Source organism: Rhinolophus hipposideros (assembly GCF_964194185.1).
Source record: "Rhinolophus hipposideros genome assembly, chromosome: 24".
Classification (NCBI taxonomy): Eukaryota; Metazoa; Chordata; class Mammalia; order Chiroptera; family Rhinolophidae; genus Rhinolophus; species Rhinolophus hipposideros.
The window spans coordinates 22,614,535-22,630,212 of record NC_138070.1 but is presented as its reverse complement, the minus strand read 5'-3'; the positions used below and the strand labels follow the sequence as shown (position 1 = coordinate 22,630,212).

The following is a 15,678-nucleotide window of genomic DNA, read 5'->3' as shown; positions in this document are numbered from 1 at the left end:
GGCTTTCTTAACCCAGGGGGCAGAATCAGTTGCTCCCTCCTCTGGGCGCTCACAGGCCAAACGTCCTTGGTGTGGCACTGAGCATTCTGTGGTTGTACCTGACTGTCACCTGCTTTCTTTCTCCTGAGTGTTTGCCCAACGCAGTGGAAGTCACACAGACCTGCAAATATGTGTGTTTTAATATTAAGATAATGTCTAATATGTTGCAGGGTCCCACAGGGGACCAGTTGCAATAGAGGGAGAAGAGGCAGGGCCTGTCCTGCCTTGACTGCCAGCAATGCCTGGTGGTTGAGGCCTTGGGAGGTGAGCATCTCTTGGAAGCAGCAGAGGCCTCTCAGGATGTGAGCTAGGCAGCTGATCGATGGTAAGCACTGGGAGGGCTCAGGTTCTGCCCTAGGGGATCCTGGGAAATTGGAGGTTGGCACCTGCCCCCAGGGCTTGGCCTCTGTCCCTGGTGCCCCAGCATGCCTGCCCAAATCTGCTGCATGCAAGCTCAGGATCCTTTCCCTGTGAGCCAGGACATGTCGCCGGTCCTGCAGGAATGAAGGGAGGAGAAGTCAGGGCAGAAGAGAGAAGGCTCCTCACTAAGCACCATGAGCAGCTGGCCCTTGATGACAGCAAGGGCTGCTCTGTGCCAGACCCTGGTGCCCAGCAGGGATGTGTATTTGGGCAGAGGGGGAAAGATCACATTGGGTGCAGACTCTGGGCTGAGGTGGGAAAGGGTCGGAATTATCAACAGGAAGGACAGAGGACAAACGTACTTGCTGTGCAGCAGAAACAGCCTTTGTGAGAGCAAGAAGGAGAGACAGAGAAGGCCAGGGAGAGAGCATGTCATTTATGTCCCCTTTTGGTTCTCCATTGTGTTTAGCCTGAGGCTTACCCCAGTCCCTGGGGCTCTCTGTAGGAAGGTTGAGCCCACAGGGTGACTCCCTTGGCACCATGCTAGGATGAGGGTACCAGTTGGTGTCCAGTGTCTCTCAGACTCCAAGCCACCACCCCACCTCTCTGTGCAAGGTGTCCCCAGGATCATTACCGGCTCCATTTCCCCACCTGGCTCTGCCAGGCTCACTACAAACATGTCGAGTCAGGTGTGCCAGGCCCAGTGATTGCCCAAGCAGTGGGCTTGCCCTGGGACACGGCTCCTTTCCCTTCTGTCTCCCAAGAGTACATCTAACCAGCCCACTCCCACATTACAACCTTCGCCACACTCTGCCCCATAGTTGCCATGGGCAGCTTAAACCAGCCCTTCAGTGGACTTGTCTCCCCTCCCCCGCGTGCCACCCAGGCCTCTAATGCCCACACTCACTCCACCTCCCGCTTCCGGATGGCACGGCCAGCGGCCAGCACCTCAGCCACCTTGGACACGATGGGATCATAGTTCATGCTGGCCACGGCGATCACCTCATCGCCTCTGCAGAGAGAGGGGGCAGAGCCTGAGGACTGCCCCCAGTCGCGCCTCTTCTTGGAGACCCTGACACACCTGTCTACCTAAGGCCCAGGGAGGCATCTTACCTGGGACAATAGGAATGTCCTGAGCCCCCAGTCCTCCCTGCTTCACACTTTAGCCCAGCACGGGATTCAGGCTCCTACGGGAACCCCAAGGAGGCTCTGGCCTTACTCCTCAGTGGGGTTCAGGGCTGGGCTAGCTTCTTGGCGTCACCCACCATTCTCTACCTGTGTGACTACTCAGTGTAAAAGGGGGATGTCAGCACCCACCTAAAGAGCTGTCCTGAACATAAAATGTCCTGCCTCAGTGCGTGGCAGCGGGAGGTATTACTGCCCACCTCCTTCCCCCTCCTCTGGTGTCCTGCCTGACTGCCTCTTGCTGCCAGTCAACCCACCTTTCAGGTAAGCCCCCCACCCCTCTGGAGCAGTGTTTCTCTAGGATGAGTTGCTCCTCCCAACAGGCCTCCGGCTGCTACACGCCCCTGCCCCACCCTGCTGCTCTCACTTGGTGTAAAAAGCCACGAACTTCAGTTCCTCCAGATCCCCCTGGATGATGACGTCATCGAAGCCTTCTCCATACCCTGTGGGCCGGGCAGGCGGGTGACGCCCATGTGAGGAGGGGATGGAGCTCCACCTGTGCCCTCCTAACAAGCCCCTGGTCCCCCCCTCCAGGCCCAGCTCCCTTTGTCCTTTGAGGTCGTCCCTGGCCCCGCCCCCAGCGAGTTCTTTGCCGTTCTTCATGGCTGTCGTGGCCCCGCCCCTGGGATGCTCATGGTCCCGCCCTGACTCCAAGCCCCACCTCTTCACTCCGCCAACACCTTAGCTTTGCTGCTAAACTCTCCTGGCCCCACCCCGTCCAAGGCCCCAGTTACCTGCGTAGCGCAGGCTCTTGCCGAACATGGCAGTCCACAGGTAGGGCACAATGCTGATCTCTGCCTCCTGCGCCAGCATGTTCTGGGCAGCCACGCGTCCTATGGGACCCAGAGTCGTGACAGCCCTGACCCTAGCTCCCACCACTCCTACACTGACTGCCCCGGCTCTCTGGGAACCCCTCATATGTGGGGCTACTCTTCCCCTCCCCAGAGGTCAAGAGGTGCACCTTTGAGCAGCCAACTGCCCACCCTTGTTTGCAGCTGATTGGTATGTAGGAGGACACCTAGCTCAAAACTGGCCACTTAGATTGCTTCTCTGGAGAATTCGAAGTGCCCTTGGTCTGGAAGGTCGGCTTCCTGAGGCTGTGGGCTGCTTGGCCATCTCAGGTGTGCACACAATGAATCAGACACATCAGGTCTGAAGAGGGAGGCAGGAGAGTGGGCACAAGTGCCCAGGAAGCAGAGATGACAGCTACACCCAGGGCTCCAGAGAGAATAACGTGGGTGGTTTCCCGGTTCATGAGACTCCCCTGGAGCCCTGTGGTTGGATGTCTGTGAAAGTCTCTGGGACCCTCTCAGTCACTCCTTAAATACATTCAGCTGATGAGTAGCCTTTGGCTCTTAAAACCTAGCACCAACTTCAAACCTTGGACCTGAACAGAAATTGGTACCAGGAGTGAGGTTTCAGGCAGCAGAAGCTCAGATAACGTGATGGCAGAGGGGAGGGGAGGTGGGTGCAGGGAGTGTGCTGTCATCCCTATGAGGTGACTAACTTGCTGTCACCAGCAGCTTAGGGGCCCAGACCCGGTGTGCACAGTGAAAACAGCTTTGGCGTCTTGGTGAGGGGGGAAGCTATTCCTCAGATAGGACAACAGCTCCCCACTGAGCCCAGGTTTGGCTACCTCCCCGGGGCCTGCATAAGGCGACTGCATGCCCAGAGCCAGTCAAGTGGCTCAAAGGAGATGGAAGCACTGAGTGGGGAGCTGGCCCGGGTCCTACCAAATCCCTTTCTCCCTGGTGAACGTGTCTTTGAGGACAAAAGAAAAGGAGAAGCTGGTGGAAAGACAAGTGCGGTGGGGCGCTCTGGCTGGCTGAACGGGGTATCCAGAGGACACAGAAGGCAGGTCTCTGGAGATGTGTCACAGGGTTCTTGCTCTGTGAGCTGGCCTGGTCACCTGGATGAGGCTGGCCAGACAGGCCACGACAGAGCTCTGAGTGGCTCTGCAACCAGCAACCAAGGTCAGCAACTGAGAGGAGGGCCTGGGGGGCGCTGAGACCCTGGGACAGCGTCCCACCTCCCACCCTGCTGTGGAGCTGGCCATACCCTGGGCATGAGCCATCTGCCAGTGTGGGATGTTCACTTTCCGATTGTTCCTCCAGGCCAGGGGGAAGGTGACAGCATCTCCAGCCGCAAACACGCCTGGGACGTTGGTCTGCATCATCTGAGGGGAGAGGGCCCATAGATGGGCTTCATGGAGCCCCCCACTCTCTGGTGCCCCCCAGGAGGGCTCCATGGATAGGATGGGGCCCTGACCGACCACCCCCAGCCCAGCTGCTTTCCCATCCCACCCAGCCCCACCTTGTTGACAGGGATGAAGCCTCGGGAATCCAGACTGATGCCGCTCTGCCTCAGGAAGCCCGTGGCTGGCACCGCACCTGACAGGACAGGGCCACTGTGTCCACTGCCTGGCCCCCCTGCTCCCTCCTCACTGTTCTGTGGGACCCATACCCTGTACTTGCCACAACCCAGTCCCAGACGCATCATCCAGCCTTTGTGCATCCTGGCCCCCCTGCAGGGCCCCCTCAGAACCCCGCACTTCCCATCAGGCCTCAGGGATAGCTTCCTCTGAGAAGCATTTCAGGAAGCCCCCTGGGGGGGCGTACACCACCACCTCAGCCTCTGTGCTGCCACCTCCCAGCCCTGTCCCTCCCCAACTGGCACCTCAGCTGGAGCAGGGACCAGTTTGAGGCTGTTTGTGTCCTGTAGCCTGCACAGGGCAGGCCATGGAGTTAGGTGAGAGTGGGCGATGGCCACTGGGAGCAACCTCCATGCCAGGCCTGGGCCAAGCATGCCCATTCTCCAACGCTGCTTTGAAGTGGGTCCCCATTTTATAGATGTGAAAACAGGCTCGTGAGGGGAAGGGACTGACCGAAGGCTCTGCTCATTCGCACCCACCTGCCCACCCACTCACCAATGCCCACCACACAGACGTCGGCCCGCACCACCTTGCTGCTCTTCAGCACGACCTCTTTGAGCTGTGGAGAGTAGCCAGGTGAGCAGGTATGCCCAGCTCCTGGGCACGGGACAAGGACAGAGAGTGGCAGGGGACGAGGAGAAGGGCCCACCTTTCCCTCCTGGGCCCGCAGCTCTGACACCTCTGTCTGCATGTAGAACTTGACCCGGTTGTTCTCAAACATCTGTCAGGGCAGGTAGGCCATGGGTGCGAGCCCAGCTGGAGCTGGGCTGGGCATCCAGGGTTCTGAGGCGCTGGGGGCTCACCTTCATGAGGGCACGACCGACACGCTCCCCCAGGAACCTCTTGAAGGGCGTCTCCTCCAGCTCTACCACGGACACTGAGTGGGCCTTCTCAGTCAGATAGGCAGCTACCTCCATCCCTGAGCCAGGGTGGTGGGCAGCAGGCTGACACCCTGTACCTCCCAGGGCCGGGACTGGCTACCCCCCTCACCACCCCCAGCTGCTCACCTAGGAAGCCGGCTCCCACAACCACCGCGTTTCGGCCCCGGGCCAGCCTCACCACGCGATTGGCATCCTCAGGGGTCCGGATCGTGAACACGTTCTCCACCTCTTTGCCTTTGCAGCTCAGGGTCTTAGGGCTGAGACATAGCCAGCGTCAGTGAGGGGCTCCAGCACCCCAAGCCCTCCCATCCTGGCTGGTGCCCTACCCCAGTGTCCAACAGGGGGCAGCCAGGGAGACACCTTCCCACCTGCTCCCTGGTGCCAGCAGCAGCTTGCTGTACTCCAACTTGAAGCCATCCTTGAACACGACCTTCTTGTTTCTCACGTCCACTGTGACTACCTGCAACCCCCACCAGGCAGAGCATGGACCTGGGCCTGGTTGCCCACTCCTGGGGCCCAGCCAGACCCACTGAGCAGCTCCATGGGGGCTGTTTGTGCCATCGCGGTGTCTTTCCTCCCTCACCTGGCAACTCCTCCTCACTCTTTAAGCTTCAGACATCACCTTCCCCTCAAAGCCCTTCTTACACTCCCAAGTCCCACCGGGTTCTCCCATCCCAGCCCGGAGACAATCATCTATGTCTCCACACACTGGAGCTCTCCGTGTGTACCCATGGCCCTGCCGGAAAGAAGACCCAGAGCAGCCTGCCAGACTGGCAGAATCCTCTGGGGGCCTAGGCATGAGGGTAGAGCACCCCGACACCTTCAGGGACCCACACGGCCTCGCCCTTCATAGCTCCCAGCCTGGCCCAGTACCTGGGCCTCGGTGAGCACCTCGATGCCATAGGCTCGGAAGAACTCCTTGGGCCTCAGGGCCAGCTGCTCAGGCTGGGCGTCCAGGGACTGCGGGAGACAGCCAACTTGAGACGGCTCTAGGGGGCATTGTTCCATTTTGCAACAGAGGACCTGGGCCCAGGGAGGATGGGGCCAGCTCCGGGTCACATGGGGGCTGCAGGACAGAATTCAGCAAACCCAGATCTTCAAACCCCAAAACACCACAGATGGGCCTGGCATGAATGGAGAAGGCAGCTGGCCAGACCCCCAAGGGGCAACAAGGAGGGCTCTGAGTGGGCCTAACTTTGCCCAGAGGAATAGGGCACAGCCCCTAGTCACCCAGCCCCCACCTTGCTGAGCTTAGGCCGGTCATAGGGGAGGTGCCGGTCCAGTGTGCACAGGACAATCCTGTCCGAGAAGCCCTCCTGCCGCAGGGTCTCTGCACACACCAAGCCAGCTGCACCTGAGGGGAGAGGGCTGTGGGTCAGTGACCACCTCTCCCCCACCCCAACCTGCCCATCATGATCCTACCACCAACCTGCGCCCACAATGAGCACGTTGGTGCTGCCACTGTGGCCAGCACTTGGAGAGATACACTTGGCCATCACCTTGGTCCTTCGCTGCAGCTGCAAGGCCTGGGGGTCACCAGAGAGTGGGGGGCAGCTGGGAGCAGAAGTCATGGCCAACCTCCCTACGCCGACATTCTAGCAGTCCAGCTTCATCCCCGCCATGCAGCCCTTCACGCTATTCCCCAGCCTCGTCACCGGACTCCCTCCCATCCCAGGGCTTTGCTTGTGCTGTTCCCTGGGACCACAGGCCCTCTTTGTCTCTCCCTTCTGCCTGAGCCCCAAGCCACCCCTCACCTGCTTGCTGGCTCGGACGTACACCTTCTCCTTCTCAATCTTCACCTGCAAATGCTTCGGAGCTCAGAAGCAGGCTGTGGGGTGCTGCAGCCCCGACCCCATCCCCCAGGCTCTTCCCCCCAATCGTGCCCCCGGCCCCACCTGGAACTTGTGCAGACTGTCCAAGCCAGGGAAATCCTCCAGGTCCCCGGTGCTGATGTTGAAACAGGCACCATGCCAGGGGCAGCGCACCCGGCCGCGGGACAGCACACCTGGGAGGGGCAGTGCTGAGCTGGGGACCCCGGCAAGAGTTCCTTTCAAAGGACCCGTGTCCCAGCACCCTCTGACCCTTCCACACAGCTCAGGAGACCCCACCAACAGATGAGGAACTGGAGGCCCAGGGAGGAGCCAAGCTGGCCGAGGGCCTGGAGGTGGGGGCAGGAGTCCCCTAGGGGACGAGTTCCCCTCTTTGATGGTGCAGAGGCCAATCCCACTTCAGGAAGTCCCGCCCCACTCTCACATGCACCAGGACCACTCACCTTTCACTAGGGGCGCACCATAGTGTGGGCACTTGTGCCCCAGGGCATGGAACTCCCCGTTGTCCTTCACCAGCAGCACCTTCCCCCAGCCCAGCTCCACTTCCCGCATCCTGGGGAAGGGCTGACCTCAGAAGTCAGGCCAGATGGGAGGCACCAGCTCCTCAAGGCGCCTCCTCCCGAGTCCGGCCTTCTAGGGAGCAGGCCCAGACCAGCAGAAACCACAAAGGCAGGGGCCAGCACAGGAGTGGGCCATGGCCCCTCCAGACCACCCCATCCACCACATGCGTGGCTTGTGCATGCCTCCCACCTTGGGCCCTCTGACCCGTCCCAAGCCCAGCACCCACTGGCCATTCTCAAGGTCCTTGACATGGCAGACGGCGGCCTCCACGCAGTCCTGAGCACCGGGGTAGGGGTGAGGGGCGGGCAGGCGCTCCTCTGTGTGGAAGTGGCGGGCAGTGCCATTGCCCTGGTAGGCCCGGGGGCTGCCCTTCCCGCTGGCTGACAGCTCCTCCTTGCCCCGTTCTTTCTCTGGCAGCACCACCTCGATCTTGAGCTCCACTGAGGAGGAGAGGGGTGGACTGTGAGCCTCCAGACCACCCACCTTGTCCACCCCACAATCAGGGCTTGCTCCTGAGTGTGGGTTCTCCCCTGTACCTCAACCTCTCCAGAAAGCTTTCTGTATCACCTAAAACAGGCAAGAAGCAGGACGGGGCGGGGGGGGGGGGGGAGCACCAGGGGCAGGCACTGGGTGGGCTTGAATTAATTTCCACACGTTTTCTTTTCAATAACAAAATTCATGAGTGGGTCACAAACAAAGCTCTTTGAATCCTAACATTGCCCTTTCTGCAGGAATCTGTGTAGAGGAATGTCTGACTCCAAGGCCACACTCCCCAGTGGAGAACAACATCCCCCACGGATCAGGGGCACATTTAGAGTCTGACTCAAGTGAGAACAGGGCATTCCAAAGGGGTGCAGCTCAGATCCCAGCTGGTCAAAATGCGTGAAGGGAAATCGAGGGTTCCTTGTTCTATGCTTGCAACTTTCCCATAGGTTTGCAATTCTTTTCAAAATTCAAAAAAACAAAAGTGTATATGACATAATTTCCACTTCTTAAAATAGCTATTCTCACAAGTTTGAGAATCCTTCAGCATTTACCAAGCGCTGGTTTTACAGCGTCTTCGTGTTGCAGGGATCTGGAGCCTTAGGGATGACTCCCACCTGGGGAGAGGTGCAGAGAGGGCACAACCCCCCTCAGCCTCCACACAGAAGACACTTCCCCTGCCTGCCCCTGGGGCCAGCGCTAGCGGGGAGTTAGCCGGAGATTGTCATTTTCTTCTTTATACTTCTCCACATTTTCCAAATTCCCTACAATGTGCCTGGAGTATTTTTCTAATTAGAAGGGAACAATAAACAGAATTTTGAGCAGCAATAATCCGGCCTCCTGGGCTGCAGCTACAGGGAGGACAGCTGAGTGATGGAAGCTAAGCCCCTGGCACAGCGTGGGCCTAATGCTGGAGCAGGAGGTGCCTCTCCCAACTCCCAAGGCGCCAGAGCCTCCAGGCCTCTCCCGGCTTCACCTCTGATCCCTTCCACCTCAGACGTGACAGTCTAGAAGCAAAGAACCCAGAGTCACAGTTCCCAGCCTTTGCCTATGCAGTTTCCTTGGCCCAAGCTGCCATCCTTCCTCGTCTCATGCTGTGCTAATCACCCAATCACCCACCCTGGCCTGGCCTGGGAGCCTGGCGGGGGGTAGCATGCCCCCTCCCCTCCAGCCTCACATTACAGCCCTCAGCCCAGGCCTGCGCATAGCAGGAGTCAGAGGTGAAGGTACACTCCATAATTCCAGCTGGGCAGGAATGGCACCTGAGCACACCACATGCTGAAGTTGTTGTGTGTGTGTGTGGGGGGGGGGGTGGAGAGGGATAGTGGGGGGAGGGTGTTTTCCCTTCATTTTCCATACTTTATGTAATGGTGTTAGAATGTTTTCAGAAGAATTAGAAAGAAAAATACTTTGGACTCAGCTGACACCAGCTATGAGGGCTTTAGAGAAGGAGCTCACAAGAACAGCCTGGCAGGGACCCAGATAACAGCCAAGCCAGGCTGTTTTCATCTTCCACCTTCTTCCAGAAGGCTCCGAGATACTCTCTAATGCAATCTAACTGGAAGCTATTAAGTCAGGAGCAGCGGCAGAAAGGTGAATGAGGAGGGGGTCTCTGCTTACCCACAGAGCCAAATCAAACCTAGCTCCATGATTTCCAGCTGCCCATGTGACCATGGCCCCCTGCCTTAGCTCCTCTCGGCAGATGCCTTTGTTATAAAATGGAGAGAACAACAACAACAACAAAAAAATGGAGAGAACAGCATCTGCCTCTTTGGTGACACTGAATACTGAAGAAGATAATATATGAAACCTAGAGTAGAACCTCAACAAATGAAGTTGGGTAATAGTGTTTTTGCTATTGTTGTTTCTTATTTTTTTAATGTGTGTTTTTCTTTCTTTCTTTCACTTTCTTTCTTTTTTGTGTGTGTTGTGTGTTTCTATTACACTTTTTGTAATAGTGTTTTATTGGTTAGCTCCAAGCTTCCGGGCAGCCATGGCAAAGAGGGAAAGTCTTTAGGTAGCACTTGGCCTAATAAAAAAGAGGTGATCATATACTAAGACAGGTGCACTTCTTCCTACTTCTGAGCTTAATAAGGGTCTTTCTATAAGGAACACAGCCACTGAAGCATGGGGAGTATAGAGGGAGCTCAGAAAGTTTGTGCTGATATGCTCCGAGCCACAGAGTTGAACAAGTTAGAAAACGAAGAATTTTCACAAAGATCTTCTGCTTGTACTGGTTTCCTTATGGCCTGAGCTGAACCTTCATGGCTGAATGCTCTCACTCCCACACCCTGAAATTCCCTAAGCCTCACCCCTCATCTGCCCAGCAAGTGTACCTGGGGCCTGAGCTCGTGCCCTCCTGCCCTCCTACCCTCCTGCCACAGCCCCACAGGGAAGTCCTGGCTATAGAGAGCCCAGCCCCAAAAGAGGGGATGATAACGTTCTGCAAGTGCTTCTGGTGTGTGGGGCCCTGTGCTAAACACAACAGCCAGCACAGGGGACATAATAATCAGCCCCCATTTTATAAGTGAGAGCACAGAGACTCAGAGAGGTAATATCACCTGCCCAAGGCCACATAGCCAGAAAGGGGGGCTGGATTTGGACTCAAGAGGCCAAGTTCTTAGCACTGCCACTGGTGTAGTGAGAGTGACCAAATCCTGTACCAGGAATCCTGGGGCCAGGGGTCCCAGGCAGGCCAGTCCTTTGCATTACTTTAAAAGTAGCTATAGGTGGCATCTTCTGCGCTGGGCCTCCTGCCAACCCAGTAGTTCTACAGGAGCCCGATATGGGGCCAGCCAGCATCCTTCTGCCCAATTCCGATGGGAGGAGGCTGAGGTCAAGACAATGGACATCATTTGCCCAGGTCACACATCGAGGCAGGATCTGGCCTAGGGCTCAATATCTACCGCATAGGAGTAAGGGGAGAGAGCAGGTTTCTGGGGCAGGTGTCAGTGTGTTCCTCTACCTGGCAGGACATCACACATCTCCTCTTGCCCCTAAATTCTCCCTCAGACCCAGGAAAAGGAGAAAAGGATCAGGCGTTCCAAGGTAATGAAGCCGATGGGTATCAGGTAAGGTGAGCTGGGGTTAGCAGGCCTGGGCACGGTCGCCTGCGCAAGGTGGGTGGGGTACTGACTGGGCACTAGAGAGACCTCTCTCGGCGTCAGTTTCTTCATCTGTGACATGCCTGTACACATTGCTTTCCTGGGTGTTGTGAGAAGGGAAGAGGGAAAGTGGAGGCCAGAGGGAGAACCCAGCCGACAGTCTCCAGAGGAGATTGAACTCATGCCTCCCCGGCACCCTGGGACACCCCTACCCTGGTCTGGAACCCCTTGGGCTAGGCAGCATGGGGATTTCCTGTAAAAATGGGGAAGTGTGCCCAGAGAGGCTGAGGAGATGGCCCAAGGTCACACAGGAGTCAGAGAGGTGAAGAGGGCTGGGACCTGTCCACTCACTCTCACAGCAACTCCGAGAGGTCATTTTGTAGAGAGGGAAACTGAGGCTCGGAGAGGTACCTTGTGTACTCTGGGTCATAGAGTGGCTGAGGGTGTCCCCAGAGCCCCCCTTCCCTGGCCCTGAGGGAACACAGCTCCCCTCCTCACCCTGTGGCAAGAAGAACCCTCCCCTCCCCTTTCCAAGAAAGATTCAGCTGCTATTCCTACTACCAGCACCCAAAGCCCCAAATAAAGAGTGGGAGTCCCTGGAAGGGGGCCAGAAGACTCCAGGCCCCTCACCCCCTCCTGCCTGCTGCGCATTAACATTCGGAGGCGCAGCTGCAGCCGCCCAGCCTGACCTACTTTGGAGGCAGGAGGGGGGGGAAGGTGGCAGGAGGAGGGAGAGGGGAGGAGGTAGGCAAGAAGAGAGAAGTTACCTGGCTTAGGTTTGGAGAAGCAGCCGCCCATGGCGAGTGGCCCTCTGACGGGCAGGGGGCAGGTGCACAGATGGTGGGCGATGGGAGGCTAGGGTGCCCCCAGTGGGGCTAGACCCCCCACGGCCCTTAGAAATGCTGGAGCTTCCATCACCATCCCAGCTGGAGCTACCTTCAGGATCTGCGGGCCTGCGGTGAGGGGACAGGGGAGTGTCAAGAAGGCCTAGGGCTTAGATAGGTTATATGGGTAGAGACACAGAGAGAGACACAAATGGTGGGGGAGTTTCGGGAAGAGGCCCACGTTGGAGCTGGCGATTGTTGCATATAGGAGACCAGATCCCACAGGAACACCTTCACTGTAAGGCCCCGTGCTCAGCACCCTCACTGCCCCCTCCCACCTTTGCCAAGGGAGCCCCTGTGTTCCAACTTAGCCAGACTTTTAGGTCCAACCCCACCGCTGCCTTGTCCAGCAAATCTTCCCTGCTTTCTGCTGCCCCCTCAGAATCCCACAGCCTGGGAGCCCTGGGACACTCCTTTCTCCGGGGAGACCACCATGCCTGGGGTCAAAGCCCAGGCCCACTTGGACAGATCAGAACCCTCCTGGACCTCGGGTTTCTCTTCACTACAATGGAGTGACATTTAGTTCTCCCTGGCGCCAGCGCCCACCCTGGCCAACAGCCCCTCTACACATACCTCTTCCATGGGCAGCCACTGCTTCTTGTTCCCAGCCCAACAGTGGATGCAGGCTGCCTGGCCCTGAAAGGCAGGGCAAGGGGGCAGGGGTCCAGGAGGCAGCCTCCACCCCTCCTCCCAGTGTGAGCTGCCACCAGGAGGGGCTGGAAGGGGCGGGGCTGGGTCAGTCCACTGGTCCCCAGGGAAACCCAGCTCCATGGTGAACAGAAGTGGGCAGTCAGCCCGGGCCTGATGGGGTCAGGCGGGAAAGGGAGGCCACAGTCCGGCCACAGGCCATGCCCGGCAGCCATGAGCTCTCACCCCCTACCCTCACTCTTCACAAGCCCATGGTGCTGAGGTCATGCCCTGCATCAAATGGAGAAACTGAAGAACCAAGGGCTTACCAAGGTCACACAGCAGGTAGGGGCATCTGGGTGGCCTCCCAGCCCCTTTCCTACTTAGTTCAAAGAAGGGTACGGACCCAAGAAGCTCAATATCACCCTGCAAGCCACTGGGCTGGGGGAGGGGTCACCAGGTCAGCAGAGATCCCTGTGGTCAAGGAGCCCTCAAGGCCACAGGATGGACCTTCCCGAAGATGCAGCTTATAGACTGGACTTTGGGAGACCCAGGACAAAAGTGTAGCTGCCCTGTTTACGACTGTCCATCCCACTCTCATCTCCTTTGTTTCCCTTGAAAGTTCTTCCTGAAGTCTAACTCCAGGTGGGGCTGAGGCTTACTGGGTCTATCCCAGATCCCAGCAAGGGCCCTGGGTGGGTGCCTCAGAGCAAGGGGGCCAAGAAGACAGTACGAAAAGGTTGGGGAAGGAACACCTACTGCCTGGCACCTGGTCTTACCTACTCTAGACATGCCCATTACAGGCCAAGAAGCTGTGGCACCCAAACGCCACCTGCCTGTACTCCCATGCTCTTTCCCCCAGTTGTCGCCAAGGCAGATTGGTAAAATGTGGCCACCACCCGCCCCTCATGCCCTCTCCCTGGGCACACGGGGGCCCCTCCCTAGATCTGGCTTCACCTCTGGCTCAGCCCTGACTACTTCCTTCCTTCCTGACATCAGGCCTCACCTGCTGGACCATAGATCCCAGAAAACGGGGCACTTGCCACCAGGTGCCCGCCTAGGCTGTTCCCTTCTTTCCCAGGTGCCCAGGTATCTGGAAACTCCAGGGCCTTGGGCCTGGCAACAGATTTGCTGGGGCCTACTGTGTGCTAGGCAGGTTTGGTGCCCTCCTGCCTCCTGTAGGCCGACACCCCCACTCAAAAGCAAAAGTCCTGCCAGGGGCATGGCAGGAGGGGACCCCATGTTTTGGCAGAATGCTGTCCGTTGCCCACCAGCTGCCCAATGGCCAAAAAGTTGTAACTACCTGAGTGCTAACTATCCACCAGGAGCCTGTGTCCTGTCCCAGACCTCCCCACCCAGAGCCCCAGCTGGTAGAGGCTGGAGAGAGGAGCCTCTCCCCACTTCTCTGCACAGCCCCTTTCCCCCTGAGTCCCACTCTTCACCAAGGGTCTGATGGGCCCTTCCTACACCCACCCTGGGGGCTCCTGACCAGCGCAGGTCCTCAGCGGCTTTCAGCCTTTCTTGGATGGCATCCAAGCTCCTCAGCCAGGCATTGGAGTTTAGGGAGCAGGCGGTCCTCACCTCCTCCTCTACAGGGCTTAGGCGCAAACCTCCGGGGCACTCTCCCTGCCTTTGCACGTGCTGTTCCTCTATCTGGGATGCCTTTTCAAGTGGTCTCCACAGATCGTCCAGGTCCCCCCACCAGACCGGGTGGCCCAGGAAGGAGGAATGACACACAGTAGGGCCACGCGGCGGCGAGCCGGGGAGGACCCAGCAGGGGAGGGGAGAAGGAAGAGTGGCGCTTCTGCCCTGGCTTGTCTCTCTTCCCTCGGCTGCAGACCCCCAGCCTCCAGAGCGCCCGCCGGGGTTCCGAGACCCGCGAGGGCGCGCGCTAGCTCGGGGTGCGGAGGCTGCGGGATAGGGACCCGGGGGCCGAATCGGGTGGCGGGTTCGGGGTCGCGGGAGCTGGGGGCGGGCGCTCACCTGGGTAGGACGCAGGCGTCCGCTCTGGAGCCGCTACGGGGCCGCGGCCGCGGGGCGGGGGAAACGGGGGGGGGGGTTGAAGGAGCGGGCGGGGGCGGGGCCGGCGCTGCGGCGACACTGCGGCCAGGGAGCCCGCGCGCCCAGCCCCGCCCCGCAGGGCCGTGAAGGTGGGGGCGGTCCAGGGTCACAGGTCAGCCGGCGGTCTCTGAGTCCCCGCGCGGGTCTCGAGGTGTGAGGAGGCAGCCGGGGGCTCTTGAGGCTCTTGACGCCTCGGCGGAGTCTGGGATCCCGGAGATCCTCGCGACCCTCCGGGGCGCCAAGCTGGGGTGCGCAACGGGTCTGATTCTTTTTCCTTTTCTTTCTTTAGTAAGTCTTCGAACCATCCGTGGGCGGCGTGGGGAAAGTTAAGTCACCTGAGAAGCCTCTCCAAGAAAGAAAACCCAAATCACTCCCGCTTGCCCCCTAGATACTTTGACCCGCTTTGGGGATTCAGTCTCCCAGGTCTCCTAGCTCCCTCCCTCCCCTCTCCCCAAACACAATTTGCTCTATTTTAAATGTTGTTGTATTACATTTTCTCTTTCCCACCTGTCATTATACCAGGAGAACTTCCTGGGTCCCCATAAATCCTGGTGCATCCTGGCGTTCTGTCCCCTCCTCCAGGAAGCCCTCCTTGACCAGCCTCCCCATACTCCATCAGGACCTGATATTCTGACTCTTGGACCTCTTGTGTTTCATTGCCCTGACTATCCAGATCTTTGCGTTGTGGTTTTGTCCCTCCAGCCAACTGGAACTCTGACTATGGGGGAAGTGAATGAATGATACATTCTGGGGAAGTGATGTCACATCTACCACTACACACATCAGGGCCCACCAACTCTGTTGTTCTTTTATTGCTCCTTTCTGGTGGCTCTAGTTTTTGCAGCCTCTCCACTTTCTGGGCCTTGCTCTTCGCCTGTAGGGATGACAATAAGAACAGCAGTAATAGTTCCTGGTGCCAGGCTGCTCCAGTCTTCAGAGGGAGTCCTTTATTTATGCCCCACCTTAGCCCGGCGGGGCACCACAATTCCCCCCTCATTTTACAGATAGGGAAGCTCAGAGGCTAAGTCTCACCCAGGGGCAGGACCAGGACCCCCATGGGTCACACTCACTCAGGTAGGTGTGGGGTCTAGGGCTGGAGGGAGACAGTCGCTCTGATCAGGCCAGCCCTCTATGATTTTCAGTGTGATTGTTGCCACTGTCATAGGAGAGGCCCGTCACTGGGCAAATGGCATTGCTTGGGTCTGTTTTCGTTGGCCTACAACCAGCCTGCCT

At 58.3% G+C, this 15,678-nt stretch overlaps 1 protein-coding gene across 8 annotated transcripts; it reads right to left on the bottom strand.

Moving 5' to 3' along the window:
• Positions 1-161: 161 nt before the first annotated feature.
• On the bottom strand, positions 162-14,447 carry AIFM3 (AIF family member 3). Of its 8 annotated transcripts, none has more exons than XM_081036855.1 (22): positions 14,368-14,447; positions 12,331-12,393; positions 11,641-11,826; positions 7,513-7,726; positions 7,169-7,278; positions 6,792-6,901; positions 6,651-6,695; positions 6,326-6,422; positions 6,138-6,250; positions 5,770-5,919; positions 5,265-5,356; positions 5,023-5,153; positions 4,819-4,934; positions 4,665-4,736; positions 4,511-4,574; positions 3,898-3,974; positions 3,643-3,760; positions 2,319-2,417; positions 1,952-2,027; positions 1,307-1,411; positions 762-782; positions 162-533 (listed from the first exon to the last, which is right to left on the bottom strand). In XM_081036855.1, the coding sequence occupies exons 3-22, from the start codon at positions 11,669-11,671 to the stop codon at positions 494-496; spliced, it is 1,881 nt and encodes a 626-aa protein (XP_080892981.1). In that variant the 5' UTR covers positions 11,672-11,826; positions 12,331-12,393; positions 14,368-14,447; the 3' UTR covers positions 162-493. The 8 variants fall into 8 exon arrangements, with proteins under 8 accessions (XP_080892981.1, XP_080892983.1, XP_080892985.1 ...); XM_081036857.1 differs by having other exon boundaries at positions 5,770-5,856; positions 14,368-14,446; XM_081036859.1 differs by lacking the exon at positions 7,169-7,278.
• Between the last annotated feature and the right edge of the window lie 1,231 nt (positions 14,448-15,678).

What these genes read in the sequence shown, in the direction of transcription:
- AIFM3 (XM_081036853.1), bottom strand. Translation starts at nt 11,671, where the DNA reads ATGGGCGGCTGCTTCTCCAAACCTAAGCCAG. An exon ending in AGGTGCTCACCGAGGCCCAG is followed by an intron (nt 5,357 to 5,769) that starts GTACTGGGCCAG and finishes TGGGGGTTGCAG; the next exon opens with GTAGTCACAGTGGACGTGAG. An exon ending in TCGGTCGTGCCCTCATGAAG is followed by an intron (nt 4,737 to 4,818) that starts GTGAGCCCCCAG and finishes CTGCCCTGACAG; the next exon opens with ATGTTTGAGAACAACCGGGT.